The sequence below is a fragment of the Eulemur rufifrons genome, chromosome 6 (assembly GCF_041146395.1).
Source record: "Eulemur rufifrons isolate Redbay chromosome 6, OSU_ERuf_1, whole genome shotgun sequence".
In the NCBI taxonomy this organism is placed as follows: domain Eukaryota; kingdom Metazoa; phylum Chordata; class Mammalia; order Primates; family Lemuridae; genus Eulemur; species Eulemur rufifrons.
Genome location: NC_090988.1, coordinates 54,323,679 through 54,343,491, shown reverse-complemented (window position 1 = coordinate 54,343,491; position 19,813 = coordinate 54,323,679). Strand labels below are relative to the sequence as shown.

At 55.8% G+C, this 19,813-nt stretch overlaps 1 protein-coding gene across 2 annotated transcripts in view; it reads right to left on the bottom strand.

Moving 5' to 3' along the window:
• Window positions 1-6,018: 6,018 nt before the first annotated feature.
• PDE2A (phosphodiesterase 2A) overlaps window positions 6,019-19,813 on the bottom strand; it is a 92,945-nt gene continuing 79,150 nt past the window's right edge. For both annotated transcript variants that reach the window (XM_069471021.1, XM_069471022.1), the window contains exons 10-31: window positions 19,593-19,667; window positions 19,450-19,491; window positions 18,882-18,947; window positions 18,489-18,619; window positions 15,659-15,770; window positions 15,128-15,167; window positions 14,930-14,993; window positions 14,427-14,499; window positions 14,103-14,280; window positions 13,772-13,884; window positions 12,951-13,028; window positions 11,892-12,014; window positions 11,310-11,380; window positions 10,922-11,044; window positions 10,475-10,562; window positions 10,194-10,241; window positions 9,156-9,230; window positions 8,906-9,005; window positions 8,482-8,594; window positions 8,041-8,079; window positions 7,799-7,905; window positions 6,019-7,467 (exon numbers count right to left, since the gene is read on the bottom strand). In XM_069471021.1, coding sequence (XP_069327122.1) covers window positions 7,257-7,467; window positions 7,799-7,905; window positions 8,041-8,079; window positions 8,482-8,594; window positions 8,906-9,005; window positions 9,156-9,230; window positions 10,194-10,241; window positions 10,475-10,562; window positions 10,922-11,044; window positions 11,310-11,380; window positions 11,892-12,014; window positions 12,951-13,028; window positions 13,772-13,884; window positions 14,103-14,280; window positions 14,427-14,499; window positions 14,930-14,993; window positions 15,128-15,167; window positions 15,659-15,770; window positions 18,489-18,619; window positions 18,882-18,947; window positions 19,450-19,491; window positions 19,593-19,667 — 2,070 coding nt within the window. In that variant the 3' untranslated portion in view covers window positions 6,019-7,256. The remainder of the gene's footprint in view (window positions 7,468-7,798; window positions 7,906-8,040; window positions 8,080-8,481; window positions 8,595-8,905; window positions 9,006-9,155; window positions 9,231-10,193; window positions 10,242-10,474; window positions 10,563-10,921; window positions 11,045-11,309; window positions 11,381-11,891; window positions 12,015-12,950; window positions 13,029-13,771; window positions 13,885-14,102; window positions 14,281-14,426; window positions 14,500-14,929; window positions 14,994-15,127; window positions 15,168-15,658; window positions 15,771-18,488; window positions 18,620-18,881; window positions 18,948-19,449; window positions 19,492-19,592; window positions 19,668-19,813) is intronic.

Genomic DNA, 19,813 nt, shown 5'->3' with positions numbered 1-19,813 from the left:
GTGCGAGTGACAACTTCTGTGCCCCTCTCTCTCTGAGTATCATCAAGCCTATAGTAATCTGGCCTTGACCCACCACAGCCAGAAAGACGGGTTTCGAGTAACCATTGTCAACTGTGATGGGATCCCAGTATTGATGGCTAAAAGTGAGGTTGGAGAAAGGGGGGCCTCTATATTAAAGCTTCTGGGCTTTTTATTTTTATATTTTTTATGCATAATATAGAAATAAAAGCAGAATTTACTTTTGGGAATAGCGTCATCAATTGTTTGGGGCAAAATATTTTAAAAGACGTTTTGATTACTCAGTGGTAAATTCAAAATCCTACCCTGATATGGAGAAGTTCTGAACAATGAAATGCTAAACGGTGCTGCACTAAAATGTAAATGCTGACTGAAAGGCATACCTCAAACAAGAGGGACAGAGGGAAATTAGTTTCCCTTTTCACCCGGCATCAGACAAGAAGGTAGAAAGCCCTGATTCCAGGTAGGGACACATCCTTGGTGACAGAGCAGGAGCTAACGAGAGAGACTGCCACTGAGGATGCTTCTCTTGCAAGGAGGTGTGTTAAGTCTGAACCCTAAGGACAAGAATACAGTGGCTAATTTAAAATATTTCTCCATCTCCACATTATGATTTCTCTTCTGTTATCCCAGTGTTTCATTAGAATTTTGTAGAACTCTCTTATCATGCTTTGGGAATTATGAGAAATGCATTTATCTATACTTGATGAAGATCATATCGAGGAAAGAGAGCATAATCATAGATTGAAGAAATATTTGCAAACCACATACACAAAAAAAGAAATGCTGCGAACCTCGAACAGGATAAATACAAAGAAAACCACACCTAAACACATTGTGATAAAACTGCTGAAAACCAAAAACAAAGATAAAATCTTGAATACAGCCAGAGAAAGAGATGCATTATTTTCCAAGGAGCAATAATAAGACTGACAGCTGACTTCTCATCAGGAGCAACGGAGGTCCAAAGAGAGTAGAATGTTATCTTCAAAGTGATAAAAGAAAATACTTCCTAACCTAGAATTCAATAGCAGCAAAAATATCCTTCAAGAATAAAGAAGAAATAAAGACATTTCTAAATGAACAGAAATGAGAGACTGCATCAGCCACAGGCCTACACTGAAGGAAATATATTATTAACACTAAAAGGGTGTTTTTCAGATAAAAGGGAATGATCCCAGATGGAAGCTGGAAGATGTTAAATTAACAATAGAAATAGATAAATAAATTCTAATATTAATATATTCACAGAATGGAATACTCAAAACATACACATACAAGATTGCTCATAGGAACATTGCTCCCAACAGCCAAAATGTTAATATTGAAATGTCTATTAACAAACATGGAGTACTATATAGCAATAAAAATGAATAAACTTATACTCTCATCTAAGATGGAGTAACAAAGATTAGATTTACCCTGCTGTCTAAAACAATAAATGAAAAAGGGACAAAATACATGAAATGAAGGTTTTCAAGGCCTTGGATATCAGGCAATGACTGCGATTCCTGAGAAGTAGGAAACAGACGTGGTGAGGCCTGCGACTGCTCAGCTTGTTTCCTGGAGAGTTTCCATGCCGCTGCACCAGGATGGGGACCCAGGGGAAGCCCAGAAGTTTCCCTGAGTTGAGGAGATGGAGTTATGAGTCTGAGGAGGGTTTGTAGGCTGGAGCACACAGGCCAGGGCACCAGAGCGGAAAAGGCTGCCGAGGGAGAGAATTCTGGAGACTTTCATAGGGTCCCCTTCAGTCTTCAGCTGAGTTTTGATCAATGTATGCATTTGAGTCCAGACTCTGCCACGATCAATGTGCCTGTTTCGAGTACCTACTACTATGTGTCAAACTCTGCGTAGGGATGTGGGAAACCAGAGCTGAGGCAGATCTGTTCCTGACATTAAGAGGCTCCCAGGCTAACTAGGGAGAGAACCCATGTACCCCTGAAAGGCACACGCTGCCCAGGTAGTCTGAGCCGAGAGCCAGACGAATGCTTCAGAAGCCAGCGGGGTAAGCTGCTCTCACCTACAGGCAGGCACGGGGCATAGTGTTGTGGGAGAAACAAACCAGCTCTCCAGTGTGCGGGGTGTGTGGGGTGTTCCCAGGGTGGGGCTAAGGTTGGTGATTTGAGGGACCAGAGACTGCCGTCCCTGGGCCAGGGGAGAGAACTCTGGGCCAGGAAATGGGAGCTGCAATGCCCTCATCTCCTATCCCTTCCTCCCATCCAAACTTCAAGACCCCCCGATCCCCAGCCTCCTCCAGGAAGCCCCTTTCATGACCTTGGCTCGCTCCCTGCTCTGACTCTTGTGAATATTTCACGCCCAGAGGAGGGGTCAGGGAGGCGTCACTTCTGCCCGCTCCTGATGGCAAGGCTGGCCCTGCCTTCCCAGGGACCCTTCTGCAGACGGAGACCACTCAGCGGGCAGACACCCCCAGGGAACACGGGGTCTCACTCAGGTAGAACTAGATGGACCTCAGTCCTGTTCAGAGAACAGCTGTAGGGGCTGGAGGACTCCAAGAAACACTTCCTGTTTTCCCTTCGGAGTCTGTATAGGGTGTAGACTGTATGGGACATAGGCTGTATAGAGCCCGAGGGTGGAGGTGTCTGTGTGTAAAAGAGAGAATGAGATGTGGGTGTGTGTGCTTGTGTTGGTGTGAGAATGCCTCTGTGTGCGTGAGTGTGAAAGGGGCATACAGGTTGAGCATTCCTAATCTGAAAATCTGAGATCCAAAATGCTCCAAAATCCAAAACTTTTTGAGTGCTGACGTGACACCACAAGTAGGAAATTCCACACCTGGTTCAATATACACAAACTTTGTTTCATGCACAAAATTATTTAAAAATTTTGTATAAAATTACCTTCAAGTTATGTGTATAAGTTATATAAGAAACAAATGAATTTCATGTTTAGAATTGGGTCCTATCCCCAAGATCTCTCATTATGTATATGCAAATATTCCAAAATCCAGGCCAGGCACAGTGGCTCACACCTGTAATACTAGCACTTTGGGAGGCCGAGGCAGGAGGATCACTTGAGGCCAGGAGGTCAAGACCAGCCTGAGCAACAAAGTGAGAGCCTGTCTCTACCAAAAATAGAAAAATTGGCCAGGTGTGGTGGCACACACCTGTAGTCCCAGCTATTCAGGAGGCTGAGGCAGGAGGATCACTTGAGCCCAGAATACTTTGAGTTTGCAGTGAGCTATGATGATGCCACTGCACTGTAGCCCAGGCAACAGAGTAAGACCCTGTCTCAAAATAAAATAAAATAAAATAAAATAATATATATGTTCCAAAATCAAAAAAATTCCAACATACTTCTGGTCCCAAGCATTTTGGATAAGGGATACTCAACCTGTATATGAGTGAATGGGAATGAAGAAGTTAGCCCCAATAACATCTCCCACCCCACCCCACCCCACCCCACCCCGCCACATACCATTCTGTGACCTCTGGGAGGTGAGGGCAGCAAGGGTTGGGCACCACCTGGTGGCCACAAACTGCACTACATACCACCATCCACTTCCCCCACTTTCTCCCTGCTACCCTCCACCCCCACAACACACAGGCGCGAGCGCGTGCACACACACACACACACACACACACACACACAGACAAACAGAGCTGATCCTAGCTCCTTCTCTAGGGCCCCAACCCACTTCATACTTACCACGCCTACACCCCACAACAGTCTTGCACAGACTGCAGATGGAGACCCTGTCCTTCTGAGTCTCCTTCCTCTATTGCAGAGAAAGAGCCCTTGGAGGGGAGTCAGATAGGCAGGGCTCACATCCTGACCTTGGCAGATTATTTAGCCTCCCTGAATCTTAGGCAACTTGGCTGCAGAAGGGACTAACAGCATATACTCCGCAGAATCACTGTGAGGTTTAAATAAAATGTAAAGTGAAACCATTAAGATGCGGGGGCAGGGCAGCTATAAGAAGCCCACGAGGCCAAGCCTTGTGTGGAGCTTCGTCCCACCCATCCTCCCACCCCTCCTCATGGCCCTCCTCCCCTGGCATCCCCAGACAGTTGCTCCTCCACCTGTGCGGGGAGCTCACCCCTGCCAGAGCTCCACCCAGCTCCAGGGCTCTTCATGGGGCAGCATGGACCGCACCTCCCAGGGCACCTCCCAGTCCTCTCTCTGTACCCCCATCCCATTGGCCACCAAGCCCTGCCAATCTCACATCTCTGGAATTCCTCTCCTCACCCAGCCCTGGGCACAGAGCACCACCCATAGAGTGATCCTTGCCCACACTCCCCTTTTGAAATCATTTCTTTGCTTTCCAGCAGGATCTTCCTAAAAGGCACATCTGAGTCACTCTCCTACTGAAAACCTTTCCCTGGCTCTTCACTGCCCACAGAATAAAGCCAAACTCTGCAGCTTGCTGTTCCTGGACCTTGTTGATCTGGCCTTTTCTCCCGTCCACCTCTCCACTCCTCCACCGGCAAGTGCCTCCCTCCTCTGGGCCTTTGCAAGAGCAGTTTGTCCTAGCAGGAGTGCCTGTCCCCTTTTACCTGCAGGAAAGCACCACCTGCTCATGTTTCCACGCTCACTGTTGTTCTGCTCAGGGTTATGATCCTGCCTGGAGCCCCACGGCTGGGCATCGCACCGGGTTGTCACAGCCTGCATCTGAGCTTGGATCTGTCTCCCCAGTAAACTGTGAGGCCCCCAAGACCGGGGACAAGGATGACGTTAGCCCTGGGTCTCGGCACAGGGGGAAATATTTGCACGCAGGAGGAAATATTTGCAGGTTGTTTACTCTATTTGGTGACAAAGAGGGCTATGTCACAGCATGGGCCTCAAGAATGGGTTGGGCTGGGGCCAGACAGCAGGTGTGGGGTGGGGAGGGGAGCAAAGTCCCTAGGGTTTGTGCCCAGGTTGTGTTTCCCCTCTGCCCAAAGGCATGTGGAAGAGACATACGCACACACGTTCAGCGCTGGGGGCTCCTAGGCAGAAGAGCAGCTCCATCAGCCCACACTGACCCTGCTGTCAGCCAGGTGCCATTAGCATAGCCATCCCTTATTAGTCTTGAGCCAGGAACCACTGACCACCACCCCACCTTGGTCCCACTGGCCAAGCCTGTGTCCTGTGCTGTAAGAGGACAGAGATGGACCGTAGGAGCCCAAAGCAGCCAGGCAGGGGAGGGGCCTGGAGGGCCATGACCCTAAGGGAAAGCGAGAGGCCTTGACAGGCTGGGGGCCGGGGGAAGAGGAAGCACGGGGAGCTGTAGTCCCAAAGGCAAAGCTGGCATCCCAGGGGCATTGTGGTGGTCACAGGATAGCTCTGTCCCCCTCCTCTCTGCCCCTCCCCCAAGAACAGAGACCCCAGCCCCCAGCCCCCTAACATATCCTTTCCTGATCAGGACGAGATGAACAGGGGGATGGGGAGGAGTGTCAGCAAATGGGGGGCAGGCCAGAGCCTCCTCGTGGCCCCCCACCTGGAGTCCACCTCTCTGTGTCTGTGCGGGGCTAACGCTCCCAGGCGGGACAGCAGGGGACTAACTCCGCAGACACAACCAGGGCTGGACCTGGCGTGGAGTCTGACTCAGGGATATCCCTTTGACAGGACCCAGAGAAACTGGGATGTGGCACTTATGGGGACACAGACAGGCATCGCTGCATCTAGGGAGAGGGTTCCGAGGTCCAGGCCCTGGTTATACGGGCACTCATGACCAGGGCAGGCCACCTCTTCCAGACAGCTCCCCTGACTGCTTCGGCCTCTCAGTTTTCCCTTTCTAAGCTACAATCTCTGCCAGCCAACATGTCCTCTCCCTGGTCCATGGCCAGGCCTCCTCACCCACCATCCACCCATAACTGCACCATCTGGCCCAGGGCTGGCCCAGGGAATACCCCAACAGGGCTCTCGCTCTCCCAGAAGAGGGGCTGGGCCCCAGGGCCAGGGGCTCCAGCAGCCAGGTTGTTCCAAAGGGCATCTGCCTCTCCCAGTTCTGTTTACCCGCACACCCCATGCACAAAGTCTGCAAATAGCCCCATGGAGGAGTATTGGTAGAAAGAAATAGATTTATTCTCATGTACAAAGCGGTCAGCCCACGGGACCATATACAACAGTTGCACAGAGTCCTAGAAAAACGCATCTCTCTAAAGGCAACTCAGAATAGGTAAGGCAGGTGGCCCCCCTCCCCCCACCCCACAACACACAGAACGAAACAGAGAAGAAGAGAGAAGCCAGTGGCCGGGCTGACCCAACAGGCCCGACCCTATGGGGTCTCCCAAGCCCCGGGGCACAGGTGGCTATGGCCTTGAAGAGGAGAGAGCCCTGCAGGGCTGAGGCCAGGCCCCTCTCTGGCTGCAGGAATAGGGGAGGGGCTCAGGCCAAGGGGATACACTCAGGGGGCCACTGAGGGACTCAGGGCTGGGCTCTCTGTGCCCGAGGGTGGCAGAGACAGTCCACAGCCTCTGTGGGACTCCACAGGGCTACAGAGTCATTTTAGATACTGATCTACAATGGGTCTCAGAGAATGGATTGTCTCACCCTCCTGTTTTGCCAAGGCAGCGGGAGGGACTTGCCCAGGGTCACACAGGCAGGAGGAGGCGTGGCTGACGCACCCCTGGCCTGTCTCCCAGTGCAGGGACCCTTCCTGCCCGTCATTCTCATCCTACTTTCTTCCTGAGCCCTCTCTCCCCAGAGCACTGAGCTGCCCCTCTGGCAGCTTCCTCCTGGAGCCCCTGTGTCCCCCAGGTCCCCCTCCCCCCATCAGTATGGCGGTGGTCCTCAGGGCACCTGTGTCCCATGGCTATTTCTAGTCCTCCAGCAAAACTAATGACTGTTTGCAAGACCCCACCCTCTGCTCACTCAGATGTCCCACCTTCCCCTTCCATGGGGATCCTGGAGACCAAGAGGCAGGGGTGCTCCAGCGGGCAGGGCACAGGCCCGGTGTGGCAGAACGGGGCACAAGAGAAACCGTCCAGCTGCTCAGAGAAAGAATGGCTTGGGGAGGACTTGCCAAGGTGTGGTCAGTGGCAGAGAGCAGGGCCCGCTGTTCATTTGGTCACCCCTGTGCTCTCAGAGGACAAATTACAAAGTCTCGGTGAGGCTGGAAGTCTTGCTTCCATTATACAGACGAGAAAGCTGAGGGCCAGGAAGGTCAGTACTTGCTCAGCGTCACACGGGAAGTCGCAGTCTAGAGCCCAGGACCTGTGGCTCTGGTTCCCAGTGCATCTGGCCAGACCAGCGGAGGGATGTGGGAGGAGGCCTGGGCAGGGAAGGGTCCCCGGAGGGCATCACTCAGCATCAAGGCTGCAGCAGCCGTTGATGGGGACCCTAGTGCCATCCAAATCAGGCACCTCATACTCCTCATCCAGGAAGTCCAGCGAGTTGTTGCTCGGGAGGCCGCGGATGGTGAACTTGTGGGACACTTTGGTCCAGTGCTCGCGGTTCGAGGCCACGCGCTCATACAGCTCTGCTGCTTTGGGGAACAGGTCCTGCAACAGCCTGTGGGTACACGGGGCACGGTTAGAGGTCAAAAATCAGACTGTGGGCAGCAAGAAAGATTAGGGCTATACCACAGGTAGAACTTTCACAAGAGTATAAGGCACAGGACTGGACCCACAAGGAACACATGATGGTCTCTTCCCACTGGGGACCAAGGAGAAAACGAAGGGCCCATTTAGGGGCAAAGCAGGGAACAGCTGTGCCCAGAGGCAGGGGAATGGATCAGTTGGAGCTAGGCCAGAGCAAACTCAGCTCGTGTGTTTGCTGTGATGTCCTAGCTGGCCCCAGCCTCTCTGAGCAGGCCGCCCAGCCACCCTGTGGGCTCACTCACTTGTAGATGGGCATGGCGATGTGCTCCATGAAGCTGATCTGCAGCTCGGGGATGTAGGCCTTCTCGCGGTCCATCATCTCCATCGGCCTGTTGCCCATGGCCTTCTCCTGCCGGCGTCAAGTCGTCAGGCCTGCTCCTCCCGTTCCCCCATCACGTACTGGGGTCAGGCTAACCCGGCCCTCCCGGCCCCAGACCAGGAACCCGCCCCCAACCCGGACATCCTGGGGTCACTCCACACATACCAAGTCTCCCTGGGAGAAGAACTCTTTGTAGATCAGCTCCTGAAAGACCAAGAATCTCATTATATCCTGTGCGTGGGATCCATCCACCCAAGCTCCTCTGACAGCCCGTTCCCAGGAAGGCACACCGAGGCCCAGTGACTCAGTCCCACCTCGGACCTGTCTTCACCAGCCTGAGCCTGGCAGTGGGATGGCCCCAGATGGGGAGGAGTAGCTGGGTTCTGGCCCACCTTCCACCAGCCACTGACTTGCTGTGCAACCCTAGGTAAATCTGCGTCCCTCTCTGAGTCCTCCCATCCATCACCTTGAGATGGTCTAGGATTCTGTCTCCCCAAAATATAGCCCCGCTGACCGCAGCACAGAGAGGGTGCTCTGGCTGCAAGGGGCCACACAGAGCCAGGCAGGTGTGCAGCCTGTGCCTTCCCAGGGAGGGGCGGCACTTACCGCAATCTTCCTTGTGGTCTTCCAGCCCTTGGTCTGGTCAGAGAGGTCACAGGAGGTCATCAGGAGGCAGAGGAGGAGTCTGTGGTGCTGCTTGTTGGTTCGGTCGTAGCCCACTGTTGGGGGAAGATCGCATCCAGGAGAGGGCCCAGCCTCCTTGCCCCGTGAGGACGAGGCTCCTAGGGCCCACCCAGAGCGGCCCAGGGAATTGGGCAGTCTAGGTGGGTGCCAAGGGGCCAGTGCTGGGTCTGTCTGGTGGGACTGTGCAGCCTAGGCAGGGGTTGATATCCGAGGGGGCTGTCACTCGGAGTCCGAGGAGCAGGCTTATCCCAGGGGGCAGAGGGCTGATCCCCTGGGGACACTCCCCAAAAAATCCTTCCCTGGCTAGCCCTCCCCAGTCCGGAGGCCCAGGGCTAACAGCAGGCACCTTCGGCCATCTTCTGGAGGTCCTTGAAGATGCGGAGGTGGTGGGCCAGGTCCGTGGCCAAGATGATGTCCCGCATCAGGTCCAGCATGCGCTGGTAGTCCTGGGCCGGGGCAGAGGGAGGGGCATCACGGCCTCCTGCCGGACACCCCCACCCATTCGCACGCCCCCATGAGCCTCCACCCCTTGGCTCCTTCTCCCGTCTCCAGCCAGCTCCCAGCTCCCAGCTCTCATCCCCGCCCCGGCCCATCACCTTCCGGGAGAAGTGGTCGAAGATGTTGCAACCGTGGGTGTTGAGGATGGCGATGGCCTGAGCAAAGTGGTGCCTCTGCGGGGAGAGGAGTGATGGGGGCCCAGCTGGGGCAGAGGGGCTCCCCGCACCGCTGACCCCAAGGGAGGGAGCAGGGCCTGGATGGGCCCGGCCCCCAAGGTTAGCAGAGCAAACAGACAGTGGGAGTCAGGGGCCCCACTTCCCTTTCTGAGCTCAGTGTGACCCTCTGTGTGACCAGGGGCAAGTCCCTGGCCTCAGATTCCTCAGCTGTCACATGACATGCAGGGACCCGACAAGGTAAGCTCTGAGGGCCTCACAAGCTGGAAAAATTCTGAAATGATCCCTCGGAATCCTAGACACTAATTCATGCAGAAAACATTTGTTTGCTGACAAGGAGAGGCAGAGATGAGGCGAGGGCAAGGCCCCCATCTCCTGCCGCCGAAGGACTGTCACTCAGAGGAGGAGCAGGCTTATCCCAGGGGACAGAGGGCAGAACCAGGGCTGCCACCAGGCCTCCAGGGACAGAGACAGAGAGAGAAAGCACCTTGTCTCTAGGGGTGTGCAAGCAGGAACAGCCTCTGCAGGGGTGTTGTGGGAGGCAGCGTGGGGCAAGGTGACCTTGGAAATTTGGTTCCCACTCTGTTCCAAGCCCTGTGCCGAGTGCAGGGAACTCAGAGATGTCTCAGACTCTGTCCTTTCCCCCAGTGGGGGCGGACAGACATAAAGCAAACACTCGAAGGCAAAGCTGAGTGTGCAGGGAGTGGAGCCCATCCCAAGCTCGGAGGAGGGGCTGCACGAGGCGTTCCCAGACAGCCACAGGGAAGCGTGCAGAACACAGGTCCTCCCGCCGCACCTGCACCGCTCCAAGCCCACTCCAGGAAAACGAGCCGACTCGCCCTGGAAGTGGCTGCAGCCCTCGTAGCCTGTCTGGAGAGCGTGGTTTGGAAGTAGTAGGAGCTGGGTCTTAACTCTGCAAGTGTCTAGCCTTAAGGGGACGAGGGGTGGGCAGAATGGCAGTACCTCCATGACAGAGCCCTCGGAGCTGTAGAGTGCAGCCAACACAGATTTCTGGAAAACCCCAGGAAAACTCCAGTTACTCCTCACGTGTGGATCCGAGTGCCCCTGCGTTAGGCTAGGCATTGTCCTGCTCCTTCCCGCCCTCCCCTCGCCTCCCTATCCCAGGTACCCGGGCCTGTCTCCAAACCTGGCTCCTGGTCTCACCACCTTCCTCAGACAGGGAGGGGGTGAGACTGCCAGACTCCCCAGGGGGGGTCCCCACTGTGAAGAGGGCAGGGTCTCACCGAGGCCACCTGGAAGGAGTTGTTCGTGCCTCTGTGATCCAGGTCGTGACACATGCAGGAAATAAACAAGGCAAAGATCTCGATGTCCCTGGTTGGGAGGCAGAAAGGAGAAAGAGGTCAGGCCACAGCTTCCTCCACAGGCCTCTTAGAGGAGGGACAGCTAGATGAGATGTTCAGGAGCCAGCTGGACAGGAGGTGGGGACACCTGGGTCCCCTTCCTAAAAGAATGCTTAGCCTAAGCTCTGGTTTGGAGTTTGGCAGAACTAGGTTTAAATCAGGCCCATTATTCACTGGCCCCATGGCTGTGAGCAAGTCCCTCCTGGAAAGTGGAGCTGTTCAGAGGATCTGATGAGGCGGTGTAAGGTGCCTGCCACTCAGGGAGTGCTTCCTTGTCCCAGGGAAGGGGACCGCAGTGGCTGCCAGATGTGGGGAGATGCAGCCACTCACTCGAGGTAGTTGGCGAGCTCCAGGTTCTTGTAGAGCAGGTAGCAGAAGTGGGAGACGGAAAAGGCGTGCATCCAGTTGTGGTAGGGGGGGTCCCGGTAGCCCTTCTTCACCATCAAACAGAACCTGGGGGAGGGAGAGCGCAGCAGAGGGCCTTCAGCCTCTCCTCCTCCAGGAAGCCCTTCAGGCTCTGCCTGGCCCCGGGTCTTGCCATTACTGACAGTCCCAGCGTCTGGGAACTGCTTCCCTTCATGGATCCTCCCCACCCTCTAAGACTGGGCCTCCCCTAGTTGACCTCAAAGAGACCCCTCCCCAGAACACTGGGGACAATGGATGTGAAAGTGGCGGACAGAGGGAGGCGAGACTGGGGCTGTCTGCCGAGTATACACACCGGGCCAGTGTCGGGCAGTCAATTTTGTAGTTATTGATGAAGTTCATGTCCTGCAGCATGCTCAGGATGGCCTGGGGAGGGCGGGAGGGAGGGACAGACAAGAGAGACAGTCAGTATCAAGATGAGTCTCCGCCTGAACCCTTCTCCGAGCCTCACACTCAAAAGTTTGGAGTCTTAGAACCTTACATCTGAACTAGAGAACCATAAAATAGCCAAACCCAGCATTCTCAGAGCCTGTGAACCGTTAGAAATCCAAGGGATCTAAGAAGGAAGATGCAAGAACTCTCGGAACCAAGCTCACACAAAATCTTAGAAAACAGGGAGGGGGTGCAAACCCTGAGGCCACATGCCCTTGGCATCGTCAGTTCAGAAGCAGCCTTTGGGACCATCCAGTCCAGCCCCTGGCCCCTGGGCAGGCCCATGGCCCCAAGATGGCAGACTACACACCCACACCATCTCCAGGGAGCCTCCACAGCCTTCCTCGAAGACTCTTCTTACCAGGAAGTTCTCACACACATCTGACTCAAACCTCTGGCTGCACACCCTCCCCCTCCCTGGTCAAGTGGAGGAAGGCCAGCTCACCATGGAGGTGTCATCCTCGGGCAGAGAGCGAGGGGTGTAGGTGAAATTGGCAAAGTTGGAGTCAATGGCAGCCACCGGCTGGATCCCATCATGAAGAAGTTTAGTATATTCGTCATCAGAGACCTAGAGGGGACCAGCCAGGGCATGAGAAGACAGCCTCCACCCCAGCCAGGGTCCTCAGCCTCAAATTCCCCCTCACCCAGAATGCACCACAATTGGGCCATCACTCCATGGATTGTCACTGGGCGGGAGATCCCCACTCTCCCCTCACAGCCCTGTAGCCCACCTACTGCTCCCCCCTGCCTGTGACCACCCTTTATCTGCAACAGCCTATCCTCGGCAAAGATGTCACCCCTTACGACAGCCCCAAGCCATGGCAGCCTTTCATAGATACTAACTCTAGTTTCCCACTTTTAGGGGGAACTGCACAGTGTCTAACCTTAATCCTTCCTACTATAGTTTTGTTTTTTGTTTTTTTTTTTTTTTGGTGTTTTTTTTTTTTTTTCTTTCTAGTCAAGTGCATTAGTGAGAAGGGGAAGGGAGAAGTAGAAGTAGCAGAACTATAGTTTTGATCATATTCACAAAGTCTGGGACTTTATGGTTTGCACACACGTGACAGGAAATGTCCAAATGAACAGTGACTACTCTATACTCTGAAATAAGGTCTGGGCCAGCTTTTATGACACGGGGTCTGGGAACAGGATGACATATCAGCAATGAGGACACCAGGGCTGCATGACTGCTGTACCTGGACAGCTCTGGGGAAGGTCCTGGCCTTCAGCAATTCCCAGGATGGGAATTATTCCCTGAGCCAAGTTCTTCCCTGGGCTGGTCCTGCTGGCCCCTTCCAGCCTTGGAGCTGAACTCAGAAAAAGAAGAGCTCTCAGAAGAGAGCTCTATAAGTAGGTGCAGGGAGGGTGGCCCTAAGGTAAGCAGGAGGCCTGGTGTGCCTCTGGGTCTATCTTCTCAGTCTCAGGAGACAGTAATCCAAAAGCCCAGCCTAAACGTGGGCCCCTGAGGATTCTGGGAGGACAGATGCTCCCTGCAGGCCTCACTCACCTTCATGTGGTACATCATCATCTCGTTGGCCAGGTGGCTGCGATACTGGGCCTCGTTCACTTTTTTATACAGGAGAGACTGGGGGAGAGAAGGCAGGTGGGGCTCAGGAAGGTGGCTGTGAACTCTTAGAAATGCCCAGGCCTGGGACAAAGGGGTCTGGCAGAAACTCCCTTCCTGTCCCATTCTGGCCCCAGGCTGAGCCTTTGCGCTCCAGCCCAGAGTACAGACCCCACCCTCACTTTTATGCACACACCCCCTCACACACACACCCCGCCCCCCTCCCGCCCCTCCCTTCCTCCCTTCCTCCCCAGGTCCTCTTAGCATTTCTTCTGGCACTTTGCACCCCTCCGGGCCTGACCCAGTCTTCAGTGATGGAGCCCAGGGCCACCGCAGGGAAAGAGAAGCGGGAAGGGGGATAATGTCAGGGACCTGGGGGTTGGATTCTCAGGCCAGAGCGGCCAGCAGGCCTGGACAATGAAATCCAACATTTCCTAAAAAGAATCCGAGCCAGGGCTTGAGTTGAGGTTGCTTCCAAAGAAGGGGGAAAGTTTTGACGACCGGAATTTCTCATGGTCCTGGGAGGCTGAGTGGACAGGGCAAGAAATAGTATTTCCCATTTTCAGATGGGAAACTGAGCCCAGAGGTGGCCAGTGTGTACTGAAGGCTGCACAGCACCCCGGCAGCAGGGTTCTGAGTCCCAGACCAGGGGATCCACCCATCTGGACAGAGCAAGACGAGAGAGCCAGTGGGGCAGGAGAACGGAGGGTCCCACCCCGCCCCGCCCCGCCCCGTCCCTCCCCCACTCCCCACCCCGCCCTCACATGGGCGATGCTGATGCCGCAGTAGATGGAGAAGGCGGTCGCCAGGTCCTCGTCGAACTTGCTGAACCACGGCCCATTGATCTTGTTCACCAGCTCGGCCACACCGATGACCTCTGGGGAAGGGACAGGGGCTAGGAACGACTGGTTGAGGGGTCCGGCGGGGACCTGCGCTTGCAGAGTTCCCACAGGTGACGCCCCAGGCGTGGAACCCGCGACCCCTCTGCTTCCTGAAGCGGGAGGTGGTGGAGAAGGACCGCCCACCCCTCTAGGCCCCGCCCCGGGCCCCGCCCCCGCCCCGCCCCCGCCCCGCCCCGGCGGCCGCGGGCTGCACCCTGGCTCTCGTTCTTGATGGGGAAGCACAGGATGTTGCGCGTGCGGAAGCCGGTGCTGTCGTCCACGCCGCGGTAGAAAAGCGGGTGGGCATACGCGTCCGGGATGTTCAGGATCTGGCCCGTGGTCGCCACGTGGCCTGCGATGCCCTGGTCGGCCGGGATGCGGATTTCGTAGGTCTGCCGCCGCAGAGATAAAGTAGAAGAGGGAGAAGTTAGTGGCCTGGCCACCGAGGGGACCATCAAACGTCGGGCCTGCTCCCCAGCGCCCCCGGCGGACTCGCAGACACCCCCTAGGGCCACGCACCCCCTCCACACTCCCTCACCTCATCGTCCACCACGCCCCCGTCGAACACCTTGGCCACCAGCTCGTTCTGATCCAGCAGGAACACGGAGCAGCTGGGGAGGGGTACCGGGAGGGTTGGTCTGCAGGGTCGACCCTCTCTGCGCACCCCCACCTCTCATGACTGGAGGCAAAGGCTGCACCTGCGAGGCTGGGAGGGCTGCTTGCAGCTGAGACACTCTCAGCCTGGGTGACTCCAGGCACTCATCCATTCAAATGATTTTTTGTTTGTTTGGTTTTTGGAGCACCTATTATGTGCCAGACACTGTTAGGGGCTGAGGACATATGGCAGGCAAAGCTAGCCCTGCCCCTGCTGTCATTAGAGCTCACAGTGGAGTAAGGGAGACAGGGATAAAATAAAGGATCACTCCAAAGGTGTTCGGGTCCCAGGAGAAGCCAGCCAGGGGGGAAAGGGGGAAGGAAATGAGGGGTGCGGACTGAGGCCCAGAGCTTCCGTCACCGAAGCCCCTGGGTAGATTCACTCACATCTCCGCATTGCTGAGGTTTCTGGCCTCTGTGATGATCTCCTGGAGCAGGACAGAGACGTCATCTGGGGGAGGGAGAAGCGCGGGACAGCGGTGAGACCAGGCTGGAGCACCAAGGCCAAGCCCTCCCACCTCTCCTCCCCAAACGCCAGCCCCCACACCCACCCCACACCAGGCATAGAAGAGAAAGTGCGCTCACCCAGGTGAGTGAAGAGGTTCTTTGCCACTTGGAGAAGAGCCTGGAATGGAGGAAACGGAGATCACAGGTTTGGGTTGCAGGGCTACCCTATCCAGCCCCCTGCCCCCCAGACCCCCGGGGTCTTCTCATTCCTCCCTTAGGGCTCCCGGGACAGGATGGAAACTGTCAGAGTCCAATTATGTCATCTGGCTACTGAGTTAAGGAGCAGGGAGGAATAGCCCCAGTGCAGGTGGGTGGGAATCTCATGCGTGTCTGGCATTCACCTAGGGCCCTAGCCGCCCAGATGTGGCTGTAGTACCCAAGTTGAACACTAGAGGGAGACCACACACAGTGCCTGCAGCCAGTAGTGCGGTCCCGAGGAACTACTGACCTTCCTCTTTAATAGGCCTCCAAGTCACTAAGTTACCTAGCCGCCTCCAGCAGGGCAGCCATCCGACCAGAAGGACCTGGGCATTTTCCCTGGTGATGGCTTTCTGGGGCTGAGAGCTGGGTAAATTGGTCTCCAAGAAAGGCTGAAGGTGCATCACTCACCTGGCACTCACACTTGAGCTTCTGCTCCTTCTGGAAGGCCAGGGTGCTGGTGAGCACTGTGCTCGTGTAGTGGAAGCAGTGCTGGATCACGTGCTCATCCTGGTCCGTGAACCTGAAGGAGGGGCGTGGGGGTCACCCGAGAGGGAAGGGAAGGCAGGCTTCTCTCCCTGTTCTCCTAACTTCCATTCGGCCAGCATGTCACCGGGCTGTCCACCAGCCAAGCGTAACTCCTCCACTGGGGAGGCGCTACTGCGCAGGCACTTGGAACCCCCACCCCCACACCCCTAGAGTGGGGGCTCCCTGAGGGGAGGCTCCAGTCCTCCTCAAACCAAACTGTGCTTTCTTCCTTGGACTGAGCCACAGCTCCCTCCTCGATGTGGGATTTACCCAGACCAAAGCTGGGTCTCCTTCCTCAGGCTAGAGACTTGCCCAGGCTAGAGGGGGTGTTCTCCTGCTCTTCCCCGGGGCCCCTCCAGCCTCAGGGAGGGACAGTGGCACTGCCCTGTCTTGTCCAGCTCTGGTCATTACCCCACTCTCCCTGGACTCTGCTGGCCCTGATTTGGTACCTCCAGAAATCCTCAGGTGACGGTGTGGAGGGCAATGCTGGCCCTACTCGTGGAGCTAGCTCTTGCCTTACAAGATCAGCCCCAAATCTGCTGAGGCCATCCAATCTGGTCACCAGATGACTTGTCATTGGGGAGCTGCATGGGGCTGGGTGGACCAATGGTGGGGTTCATGGGGTGGGAGCCTGCCTCAGCCGCCATCTCTCTGCCCCCAGATTTCCCTGCCTAGGCCCCTGCCCACTTTTTGGCTGGCCTCAGTGCTCTTCACTGCCAGGGGATCCCCCACGCGTGCCTGCCGTCACGTGATTCAGGTCTAGATCCCAATGCCTGGCACCCTGGCTCTGTCTACACACCTTCCTTCCCATGGCATTTGAGGCCTCTCTGTCTGGGTGCACCCACCTCTCACCCCTCATCCATGGGCATCTCTCAGCTTCAGCCACACTAAGATCTTCATCATTCCAAGAAAACCTCAGGCTCTTTCACACCTTCATGCTTTTTTCTACACTGTTCTCTCAACCTAGAATATCTATTCCCTCAACCTAGAATATCTATTCTAGGTTGAGGGAACAGTGTAGAAAAAAGTATCCCTGTATGCCCTGAAAATAAGCTTCAAGTCTGGAAGGCAGGGCCCATGCCTGTATCACCCATGCCCAGTGCAGAGCCTGGTACAGGGGAGATATTTGGGAGGTGTTTGCTCATGTCTTAACTGTACCCCACCCCTGTCCTTGCCACCAGCCAGATCCCACTCCCAGCAGAAGGGAGTCTGGAGTCCCTGTACTCTGCTGCTTAGCTGTGTTCCAGGAAGCTTGTCTGCAGTCATTGTGCTGAGCTGAGCCCCACCCTAGCTCACACAGTCATTCAACACTCCCTCCCTGAAATGTGTGGTACCCAGAGATGGCCCTGCCCCTGCCCTGGGCCTCAGGGCTGTCACCAAGGCCCCATCTTGTTTTCCTTGTGAAATCACCTCTTCCCCAGGTTGGGGGCCATACAAGAACCCAGTCCCATAGCCAGCAGCCAGAGGTCATGGCTGCTGCTAGACCCCCCACTCACTCTGCATTCCCCTCCCCAAAGGCCTTCCCGAGGCCATCTGGCCAGCACTGGGACGGACACATTAAGTGCTCAATGTGTGTTTGCTGAATGGCATAAATGCTCCCACCACCAGGATGCCTACCAGTTCCAAATGTCACAGCTAATTCTGCCTCATCCCTGTGTTCATTTCCCCAGGCCCACCAACTGTCTACAGAGCTCCATGCTGGCAGGTCCTGCTGCTCAGATCTAGGACTCCCCGGTCTCTGTCCCACCCCAGCAGGCCTCAGCCCGGGGCTCCGACACCTCTCCAGCCTCCACCTCCTGCAGGAGCTCCGGGCACTCAAACCCAGCCTGCTTGCTCGGACCCCAGGGCCAGCACCCTGTCAGCATCTCTCTGCATTAGGACTCAACCCCTCATCTACCTTCTTCTCCCTACCTGGATGACTCAGCACAAACTGGGAGACCTGCCAGCCCAAGTGTGAACCTGCACCCGGGACAGACATGGCTAACCACACACAGCACTGTTTCTCTCTGAATTAAGATCCATTCACAATACAATGATTCAGGCAGCTACTACCAATTAATGAGTTGGTGTAGCACATGAAGTCTATTTATGACACCATTCCTATACCCCAAATTTGACCTCGGTTCTTGAGATGTGCTTACTAAGCCTCCAAGTCTGTTTACCTGGATGCTGTGCCCTGCCTGCCCCCCTCCGCCCCCCCGCATCCTTCTGCTTTGTATCACGCTGTCAGAGGCTCAAAAGACCCACAGTTTCCCCAGCCCCCAAGCCCATTCCCTGTAGCCATTGTTCACTATGTCGATGATGCTCTGTGGTCCCAGAGGGTTCACCCATCCCAGAGTGCACCCACACCTCCATCAGGCAGTTTCCAGCAGGAACTCAGAAACAGAGGATGGCAAGTAGGGGGAAGGCCAGCACCCTAAGAGCAGATAATCTAAACTGCAGGAAGTGGGGGGAGAGGAGGGGAACCAGTTTGGGCCTCAACGTGACTTTCAGTAAGCCAAGGTGGGTGATGCAATTGTCTGTGCCTCAGGTGGCAGCAGCTGTCTGGAAGCCCCCAGACTCCCATGGTCTCTTGCTCTGACAAACTGTTCTGCCCACCACTGCTGGGATAGTAGCCCCTGCCTAGTACCCTTCCCACTCTGTTTACCCTAGTGACACCCTGGCCAGCCTCTCAGCTACGTCTCTGGATCCACATCACCCCAACCAGACTCACAAATCTCCTCCAAGCTTGTTGAAGGTGCAGGCCAAGGCCACCACTTGGTCAGTGGCCCGGCTGATGACAGGGACACAGAGCATGGCCTGCAGCTCACAGCCCAACATGCTTTGCAGCTGTTGCACATCCTCCTGCCAAGGGGAGGCAAGTCAGGGCAGGGAAGAAGGGAGGGAGTATGCTCCCCTCCCCAGCCCGCCATCACACGGCAACAGGCAGTCCCAAGGGACTCATGCAGGGATAGAAGCTCTATGATATGGGGACGGGATGGGAGAAGGTCCCAGGGTCTTGTCTCCCCCATTCCTTGGCTGCCCTGTCCCAGAGACCCTGGCTCTGGGGGCTGGAAATGGGGTCTCCCCTTTTCCCCTTCCTTGGTCCAGCCAGGCCATGACTTACAGAGGTGAGGTCCTTCAGCTGGACGGACTTCTTGTCTTCCACCACCTGGCCCAGGCGTCCCGTCAACTGGGGAACGAGGAGTGGCTGAGTCAGAACCCACCTGTCCCCAAGTCAAGAGGTCTCAACCCATCCCCACCCTCAAGTCTGGAAGTTTCAATGAACTCTTCAGTCAGTCCAAATGGTGGGTGGGGTCAACGCCAAGGAGCAGAGAGATGCAGGGGCAGTCTGGCCAAAGTCCTTATAGGGGACTCTAGGGTCTTCCCTCACTAGGAGAGACTCTCCCTCTAGGAGAGACTAAGCAGACTCTAAGGATTCTCACTGATCTCAACAGATTCTAACAGATCCACATTCAGAAAGAAAACCTTTCTGTAGATAAGAGAGTTCTCCTAATAGAGCCTGATCATGAGAGGTTGTGATCCCTTGTAACAGTTCTAAGTAGATGCCAAGATCCAGATAATTCCATCGGATTCCAGGAGATTCTAGAAGATCCAAGTACTCCAGGCAGATCCCAGACGTGTCTGTCGGCCTTAACGGCCCCTGCTGACTCCAGGGGACAGACGGGACTCACCGGAAAGCTGACCTCTTCCCCCAGCACTTTATCTCCGATGACCTGAGGAAGGAGCGGCGGGGCTGGTTAAAGGAACGGCAAGGTTCTTCCCCTCGGAGATCGGAGACCCTGGCCGGGCCCCCGCAGTGGACCTGGGCCCTCACCTTGCAGGAAAGCTGGAGATTGTCCTCAGACACCAGCAGGAGGCAGCAGTGGGATGCCCGGGTCTCCTGCTGCAGCTGAGAGGGAGGGACAGACAGAGCGAGCGGGTGACCGCGGATCTGGGGCCACCCCCACTCCCCGCCCCCTGCCTCTCTGGAGGAGAAAGAGGGGCGGGACGTCGAATCTGAGCTGGGATGGAGGGCTCGAGGGGACTCTGGTCCCG